Genomic DNA, 8,856 nt, shown 5'->3' with positions numbered 1-8,856 from the left:
TTTTTACTTTTGTTTGTAAACAAAACTATTTTGATTACTTTTGGGGCCCAATTAAATGCTGGAGGCTCTCCCTTTTCACATACAGCTTTGGGTAACATAGGGAAAGTAGCACAGCATACATGTAATGTGGTATTCAAATGGAATATATAAGTAGAATAAATTAAAGCTAATGTCACAACTGAGCTTGGATATCCAAGTATCTGAATATGAGAAATAATGAGCATTTCAATGTAAGCATGTTAACACACATGCAGAGAGTCTCTCTGATGCAAAACTATAGAAGGTTATGTTTCTGTTTGTGTAAAATAGAATGTTTAAAAGGCAAGAAATAATTACACAGCATTAAAGTCTAAAGCACATGCTTCAATGTGTCCGGGACCTCAGACAAATTTTTTTTATGGAATGAAAAGGTTTTGGAATATAATTTGGAATAATGAAATACTTAAATGGCAAATTTAACACAGGGAAGTGTGAATGGCTGTTATTAAATGCTTCAACTACATCAGCAAACCATTTGATACCATCAAGCGATGCACCAAAATCTCTCAAGGCATTTTTTCAAAGCATACACATTAAAAAAAGGTTCCTTATACTTTCTCATATCACAAGTACATTTAGCTTCCCTATTTAGAACGTCAGTCCCAACCATAACTTGCCCACCAAATTCCAACAACACAGCAGCTTGCTGGAATCCCTTTATACCACAAATATAAAAATATCTTTTGAAAAATTTGTAACACTATTTAAATAAACTATTCTCAACAGATGTAAGCTGTCCATAAAAAAAGAATGATTCATGATCATTGTTGAGCCGAAACAACCTTTTAAATCAAATATGGAAATGAAATTAATTACTGGCCAATACAATACAGAGGTTTGACTCCTCCTCTCAAGATTTTTACCATAAGGTAACCAGCAGACACTTATTTAAGGTGCCTTTTCCAAAACAAGTATTTATAATTTAAATATCAGTTTTGGTCATAAATGCTCTATCTATGGTTAATATTAGAAGATATTAAATCCATCTGGCTTACTTTTATCACTTTACAGTGCAATGCAAACCTTATACAGATTCTTTAAGAGGTCATAACAACAGATTTAGTGCTATTATACATAATTTCATAGTCTTGTAGAGGTTACGAATCAGAATCATTTAAACTTGGGTGGTTAACTATGTATGTCTGCAAGAATCGGAGAGATGTTGCTGGGTATAATTTAACATAATAACCAGACCCTTGACATATTATATATTGGAGTTATTTACTAACAACGGGGAAGAACTTACAAAAAGAAAGGCAGCTTCTTCAAACCACTATATATCAGTACCTCCAGGCAATTTTCTATTTTGCTGCTTGGCCTGTTGAGATGCATTTTAATCAAGACTCTCTTGTTCTTCACCACTGTCCCCTCTGACATCCATTCTTTTTTCTTTATGGCCGTTGTAAATTCTCCTCATCTCTTCTTCATACTTGATAAAGTTTTCCCCAAATCTTGTCCATGCTTTGTATGGGACAGTGATGGTGTTACGGTATGGAGGTCTCACTTCACTTACCTTCAAAAAAATACCATACCTGTTAGACCCCACATCAAAGTAGAACCTCTTGTTGTCTACTCTGAAAGAAGTCCCCTCTGGAAGTTCAGGAGGCTCATCACCTCCACTTCTCCTTTCTTCTATGTCTCCTTCACCATATTCTTCAATGAGCTGGACCAAAGCATCCCTGAACTCAATCATCCCCTGTGCTGGAAGAACAATAGTCTGTTCCTGTCCCAAACTGTGACCAAAATATCCTATCATGCCAGGTCCCCTAATCAAAGTCTGTCTAATCCTTAAGAAACGCCCACGCTGATTCTCCTTGAGGTCTAGGTAATACTTCCTATTGTCTCTTTCAATATACTCAGTTTTTAAGACACTGTGAAGATGCTCTTCAGAACCAACTGATACTGGAGGGGATGGTGGGTGATGATGTTGCCGCCTTCTTGAATCTTGCTCTTTGCCATTTGTGTGATCATTCCGGTGACTTTGGCTGCCCTTCAGACCCAAATGGGCATAGTGTTCTATGAAGTCTCCCAGGCAATCCTTTAACTCAGCAGCTACGGACAATGACAATGTCAGCTTGCTTTTTCTGATATTGTCCTGCCTGCCTCTTCCTATCCAGACTTCTGCTATCTTCAAGAAGCGGCCCCGGGAACTCTGCTTCACATCCAGATAAAACCTCTTTTTTTGGATGTCCACTCTTTTGGAGGCCAGTTCCTGGATCTCCATGCAGCCCGCCTGAGAAGAGGAGGCAGGATAATGATACTGCTGCTGGGACTGGGAGTAAATGCTCCTGTGTAGGCCAGAGCCCCCCACACTCCTTCCTCCTCCTCCTCCTCTGCCTCTCTCCATCTTTACCAATCAACTGAAAACAACAAATATATAACAAAGATGCATAACACCATAGATAACCATTGACACTATTCTGCTTTCCTGGCCTCTCATACATAATTAGCTTCCCTAGAAATAACAGTCTTGCTCTTTATTCCAACATACTACCTTGCTGGACTGTGGAAATCATAGCTGTTTCAGGCCGGTAGGCACATGATAACAGGTAGGAGGGGATTTGAAGTATTTTCTGGCATAGAGATGTAGAAAAGCTTCACTTGCTAAGTTTGAGTGTCAGGCTTTTGTTCACCATCAGAAAACAGTCACTTTAAGGAGGGGAGGAAGTAACAGAGGTCTTTTTCTTTTCTATTCTTGGACAGCATTTTGATATGCTTATGTTAACGGGTGAAGCCCTTCCCATCACCACAGCCCCCTATTAAGTTTCACTGTGTCAGGATGCCTGTTCAAGATACAAGAGCAGCCTGGTAAAAACAGGCAACCTTATGCAACTGCACTCTTCTGAAAAATGGCCTTGCTCCCACATCTTCACAGAGCCAGTGCAATCCTATGCCGAGGCACTCCAGTCTAAGCTCGTTGATTTCGATGGGTATAGACCAGAATAACTGTAGAGGATCATACTGTTAGTTTAACTGCCAGGATGCCATTAAGGATACGGGAGTGGGGACAGTAAAAGACATAGCAGGCTTATGCGATTGCCACTTTTTTTTAATGGCCTTGCTCAGCAGTCTGACAGGCGTTGTAAACGTAGCAGGTGAAGCTTCCTTCTGCCCTCTCTTCCTGCCAGCTTTTGCCAACACATCTCATCACGCCACATTGGGGGGGGGGGGGAGCTCTCAGGTTTTGCTAAATTTCCTCACGCCAGGATGCCATTTAAAAACCACAGGGTGGCAAACCCGGCGGGCAAGGTGGCATCTGCGTAATCGCCTTCCACAAAACACAACCTCACCCTCACAGGGCATGGGGCCTTCCCGCCACCAAAAGCCTGTGACCGGGGGGGCGGGGGTACACTATACCCCTCTGGGCAGGGTCGAAGCACCCCTCCCATGATTACAGCGCCCCTCTTCCCCTTTCCCACCCGTTAAAGCCACACCTAGGTGGCCCTTCTAGAGACCCTCCCCATCTATTCAGCGCCATGCACACCATCTCTGCCCCCCACCCCACCCCATGAACCTCACCCACAGCCGCCCTCCCCCGCCATGACACGCATGCCAGGCCGTGGGGAGGGGGGGCGGGGGAGCGGGAGAAACAGGGCCGGGGAAGGATCACTTACTCCATCCCGTCAGTTGCCCCTCGAAAACTTGCTCGCTCGCTCGCCCGCCTGACAGCCAGCCAGCCAGCCAGCCCCGCTGCCCTTCCTGGCCCCCGCGGCGCTCGCCTTCCCCGCGCTGCCACCCGGAGGGTGCCGGCAGGACCACCATTCGCCGGGCAGGTCCTACCGCCGCCTACTTCTCCTTCCCTCCTTTCGTGTGGTCCCACCAGGGAAACCACGCCGCTCACAAGAGCGAGAGAGAAAAAAACGGCGCCGGGCCAGGGGTAAAACGAGGTCCGTTTTCTGTCACGAATCCGCCAAAGACCTTTCTTTCGTTTTTCCACCCCTCCCACCTCCCCTCAGAAAAGAGGAACTACAACCCCCAGAGTGCCCTGCGGCGTCCTCGGTTGGCGGGCGCGGAAACTCCTTTGCGCATGCGCCTCACCTCATTTCACCTTCCAGAGCTGACAGCGGCAAGAGGAAAAAAAAGGGGAAAGGGAGGTCTGAAGGGGCGGTGGCAACAGAAGGGACGTCAATATAGTGCGTCGGGGATGTAGGTTGCAGGCGCGCGACTGGCGGGAAGATTTCTCAAAGGGGAAAGGCAGTTGCGTAGGAAGAAAGAGGAGAGTCCTGCGCCAAGTTGGATAAAGTGAGTTTCCCTTTGCATAGTACCTGGCAGCTGCCTCCGGCTATGCTCAAGCGTTTGCTTCGCCACACAGCCATGGTAAAACTGTAGGGGGATTAAAGGGTTTGGGATGAGTTTCAGAGCCATGATTTTAAACGTACTTTGAAAAGTGAACATCCCCCATGTCTGACTTCTTTCTGAGTTGTCCCATGCAGAGTCGTGCCTGAATTGCTAGGCTCTCACTTGCATTGGTTTTGCACTGGGCTGTCTGACTACTAGGAAAGCATTACGTTGTTGGTGGTTAAAGTATCGGTGTAGGATGATGTCAGGTCATAGAGCATCTGATAGGCATGCAGGAGACCCCAGTTTCAGTCTCTGGTATTTATTGAGCAGGAGGGATTTAAATTATTAGCAGTTAATTTGAATGTATAAGTTTTAAGTATTATTTGATAAGTATTAAGTAAATTTAGGAAGTAAAGCCAGCAGCTAATAAGATAGAATATTGTTATAATTTTCTAAGGGATTGAATGTGATCACAGGATTCCCTTCTAAGTGCTTACTGACTGTTTAATGATCTGTTCCAGAATCTTTGCTGGTATTGATGTCAGGCTGACTGGGCAGTAATTGTTCAGGCCCTCTTCCCCCACCCTTTTTTAAAGATGGGGACAACATTAGCCCTCCTCCAGTCCTTTGGGACTTCTCTTGTTCTCCAGGAGTTCTCAAAGATTGTTGCAAGCGCTTCTGAGATTACTTCTGCCAGTTCTTTTAATACCCTGGGATGTAGTTCATCAGGCCCTGGAGATTTGAATTCATTTACAATATTGGTTTAACCAATTGGTTTAGCATTCTTTTAATCCCTATTTTGGTGAAAGACATGGCAGCCATATCATAGGCATAAAGTAGGAGGGAGATCTTTCTCCTTTCAAGCGATGGAGGAAAAATTCTGTAGGTTTTAGGCCTGATATACAGTCTTTGATATAGAAGTTGAACAGAAATGGAGCCAATAGGCAACCCTGCTTAACTCATTTTTCTAAGGGGGTTTTGTCTGTTAACGTTCTTATTTTAACAAGTTCTTATTTCCTATTCTTATTCTGATAATTATATTTGAGTATTGTTCTTTCAAGATTATAATCATTGTCTTATCCATATTTGATTTTTCCAATTTAGACCAAAGTATATCTCTGTCTATAGTCAAAGGCTACAAATAAATTTCCCTTTTTAAAGGAAGTGTATTTATGAATTAGATCATGTAAAATTGCACACTCATCTATTGTATTATGGTTTTTCCTAAAACCTGCCTGTGGAGATATATCCAGTCTTTGATGATATTTACAAGTTGGTTCTTAGTACTAGGGTCAATTAAAAGGTCCTGCCACCTGTAGTAGATACTTCAGGAGGTTCATTATTTTTATTTTTGTCTAGGACGGGGTAGGGAACCTGCGGCTCTCCAGATGTTCAGGAACTACAATTCCCATCAGCCTCTGTCAGCATGGCCAATTGGCCATGCTGGTAGGGGCTGATGGGAATTGTAGTTCCTGAACATCTGGAGAGCCGTAGGTTCCCTACCCCTGGTCTAGGAGATCAATAAGAGCTTTAACCTTATCATGCTTAAAAGCCCTGGTTATGATTATATTATACCAAGCATATAAGCTATCTTTCAACATCACTAGTTGTTTTGGAGACCTAGGTGATTTAAATGAGAGCAAGACTCTACTATAGTTCTTTCCTGGAGGGAGCCATATATAAGCATCAAGGTTAGTATCCTATATACTGCAGTTTAATCTGCTAAAAGAATTCCTAATTGTATTATAATTAGTCCATCTATTGTAATTTTAACTTGGTGTTTCTAATGAAAATGGCCACTTGCGTTCTCTGAAGAGCTGAAATATGTTGAGAATTGCTGCAGACAGCATTTTTTGGAACATGTGTAGCTTTCATTGTATCATGACTTGTCAGTCATTGATGATAACTTTTAGAAAAATCATCTAGTTTACTAGACAAAGTAACAATATTGCTTGGTAACTGTGCAAACGTCTTGGCAATTAGTGCAGCCTATTGAGATAGAAGATCATGGAACAAGCGTGAGTTTGTAGGAGGACTGTCTCAAGGAATTGATCTGGCTGTTGAGTCAGTAGTTCACTAGCTGAAGGCTTGCCAGCACTCACAGAGGACTCTTCACAGCTGTTAGAATCAAGCAGTGTTAATTGTGTTTTAGGAATTGGATTTAAAGGGGCCAAAAGTTCAGAATCCAGATCAAGAACTGAAAAATTTATTAGCATGTGCAAAACACATGCTAATAAATTTTTCAGTTCTTGATCTGGACTCTGAACAGTCTCAATCATTTTCAACAGAGAACTGATCCTTATTTGTTTGCACATTTTCTGTGAGTTACAAGTCTGGGATTTTGCTGAACAGTGACATTTCCTTGACCCCATCTCTAATGGAAGTGCCATTTAGATAATGCAATCCAGACAGTAAGTTCAACAATATAATTAGTTGTGGGTTTTCCAGGCTGTGTGGCCATGGTCTGGTAGATCTTGTTCCTATCGTTTCGCCTGCATCTGTGGCTGGCATCTTCAGAGGTGTATCACAGAGGGAAGTCTGTTACACACTGTGTCTAGTGAGAAGGGAGTGTTTAGTGAGGTATATATTGTCCATGTCTCAGGGTGGGGAACCAATTTGCTATGTATGCAAAGGTGTGGTTGAGTGCATTGTATTGCTGGTGGGGTTGTCAATCCTTTTACATTTGTAGATGCATTTGCATTCCCTGCAGCAGCAGTATTGGTGAATGCAAATCCTATGACTGAGTGGAGTCCGTTGTCCATGAACTTAGCATGCCCTTGACCGTTGATTCTGGTGTTTTTAAGTACTGGTAGCCAAGCTTTGTTAAATATCTAAGACCATGGTTCATTCTCCCTGGCTGCTTATTTAAGGTTTTCTCTCCCACTGTTGGATTCTTAGAACTATTTGCTCAGTTCTCTCTATAACCTTTGGACTATTATCTCTAGCACTTGATGTACTCCTGCGCGCTTGAATACTGTCTCCCTCCCCCACATAACTCAGTTTAAAGCCCTTTGGATCAGGGTTGTGAGCCTCCTAGTTCCTACCTACAGATATGAGGTGCAACTTGTCCCTTGCCAGTTGTCCATCTTCATGAAACCACAGACCATGGTCCAAGAAGCCTAAACGTTCCTGGTAGTACCACCTCTGAAGTTAGTTGTTTACCTCCTCTATTCTGCTTTCCCTCCCTGGGCCATGTCCTTCAAATGGAAGTAGAGATTAAATGACAACTTGTGCATCAGTGTGTCAGAATCCCTTGAGATGTCCCAAAAGCTACATTTTGCAGTGTCATGTGTTCCTATGTGGATCAAAAGAAAGAGATAACCGTCAGTGGCCTTGACAAGTCTTGTCATCCTCTCTGTAACATCGCAGATTTTGCCCCAGGGAGACAGCACATCTCTCAAGTCATTTTCTCAAGCCTGCAAATCACTGCTTCTGTCCCCCTCAGCAGGGAGTCCCAACTTTGGTTTTCTGTTTATTAGAAAAGAGATGTCAGCTAGACTGATTTTATTGGGTGTTTTGATGAAGGACTGCCCTTGCTGCCAAGCTGCAAATTTTTGTGACTTTTGCTCAGTGGTCATAGCTTGTATTTGTACTTTCAGCTAAAATACAAATGCAGATGAAGAAACTGATGGGAATATGGATTCTCCTCCAAATAAGCTTCCTTTATGGATGACCAACGAGAGTGAAGTGGATGTGGCGGATGATAAAAAGGTAATGTACATTTGGTCAGCACAAATTTATAGTAGTAATAGGGAAAGTAGCGCAAGGTGAAAGATTATGGTATTTGTGTGCAGTTTCTGCAAAAACCTCCCAACCAGGATCCCAGAGTTTTGTCAGCTGCCGAAATCTGCCTTTGTCAGTTTTTTACTGCAGATATTGTAATACTGTTTATTGTGTTAGCTTTAAGATTGTAGGGTCTGGATTTTGTTCTCAGGGTTGCTTCTAATTGTGTCTACTGACTCTTCAAAATATGATTTCGCAAATGCTGTGTGTTTCATCTCTGTTAGAACAGGAACAATCTTATTTGTGCATGCTGTTGGCATCTTGTACACTGATCCACTGCATAAATTCATTTCCTGAGCAGGTGGTTCTTGTGACACCTTGAAGACTAACCCACTTTTTATTCCACATGAAAGATTATGACAGAATAAGCATTTGTTTGTTTTTAATGGTTTGCAAGACTTCTGTTTATTTTTGCTGCAACCTATTAGTAGGTTAGTGTGATAGAGTGTGAAACACTTTACAAAATGAAAATATACAAGAGACAAAAGCTAATATGCAGTGGACTTCTCAGGCTTTTTGAAGAATTTGCTGCAAAATAAATTTGTTGATACATATGCAGCCCTTCAAATGAGTGTTCCCGATTATTCGGTGTACATCAACATCTATTGGAGTCATTAGCCGGCTGCCCTCTTTTTACTAATCTAGAAATGAATGAAGACTTGCTGTCAAAAGTGTGGCACACTTGAATAAATGGAAAATGTGGGTCAGCTTAAATCGTACTCTAGTGTTCAGCACAACAGGCCCAGCAAATAC

The 8,856-nt window shown here is 42.6% G+C and overlaps 2 protein-coding genes across 4 annotated transcripts in view; one reads left to right on the top strand and one right to left on the bottom strand.

The window, feature by feature from the left end:
* Positions 1-379: 379 nt before the first annotated feature.
* Positions 380-3,977, bottom strand: PURG (purine rich element binding protein G). Of its 2 annotated transcripts, none has more exons than XM_048503173.1 (2): positions 3,654-3,977; positions 380-2,399 (listed from the first exon to the last, which is right to left on the bottom strand). In XM_048503173.1, the coding sequence occupies exon 2, from the start codon at positions 2,384-2,386 to the stop codon at positions 1,373-1,375; it is 1,014 nt and encodes a 337-aa protein (XP_048359130.1). In that variant the 5' UTR covers positions 2,387-2,399; positions 3,654-3,977; the 3' UTR covers positions 380-1,372. The 2 variants fall into 2 exon arrangements, with proteins under 2 accessions (XP_048359130.1, XP_048359131.1); XM_048503174.1 differs by having other exon boundaries at positions 380-2,272.
* Positions 3,978-4,163: 186 nt separating this feature from the next.
* Positions 4,164-8,856, top strand: part of WRN (WRN RecQ like helicase) — a 74,060-nt gene continuing 69,367 nt past the window's right edge. Inside the window, exons 1-2 of one of the 2 annotated variants that reach the window (XM_048503171.1) lie at positions 4,164-4,281; positions 7,920-8,031. In XM_048503171.1, the coding sequence (XP_048359128.1) occupies positions 7,957-8,031 (75 nt within the window). In that variant the 5' untranslated portion in view covers positions 4,164-4,281; positions 7,920-7,956. Of the gene's footprint in view, positions 4,357-7,919; positions 8,032-8,856 lie in introns of both variants that reach the window. The other variant, XM_048503172.1, reaches the window with a different exon arrangement.

Source organism: Sphaerodactylus townsendi, linkage group LG07 (genome assembly GCF_021028975.2).
Source record: "Sphaerodactylus townsendi isolate TG3544 linkage group LG07, MPM_Stown_v2.3, whole genome shotgun sequence".
Classification (NCBI taxonomy): Eukaryota; Metazoa; Chordata; class Lepidosauria; order Squamata; family Sphaerodactylidae; genus Sphaerodactylus; species Sphaerodactylus townsendi.
The sequence above is the reverse complement of the archived record's forward strand: the minus strand, read 5'-3'. Positions and strand labels throughout refer to the sequence as shown.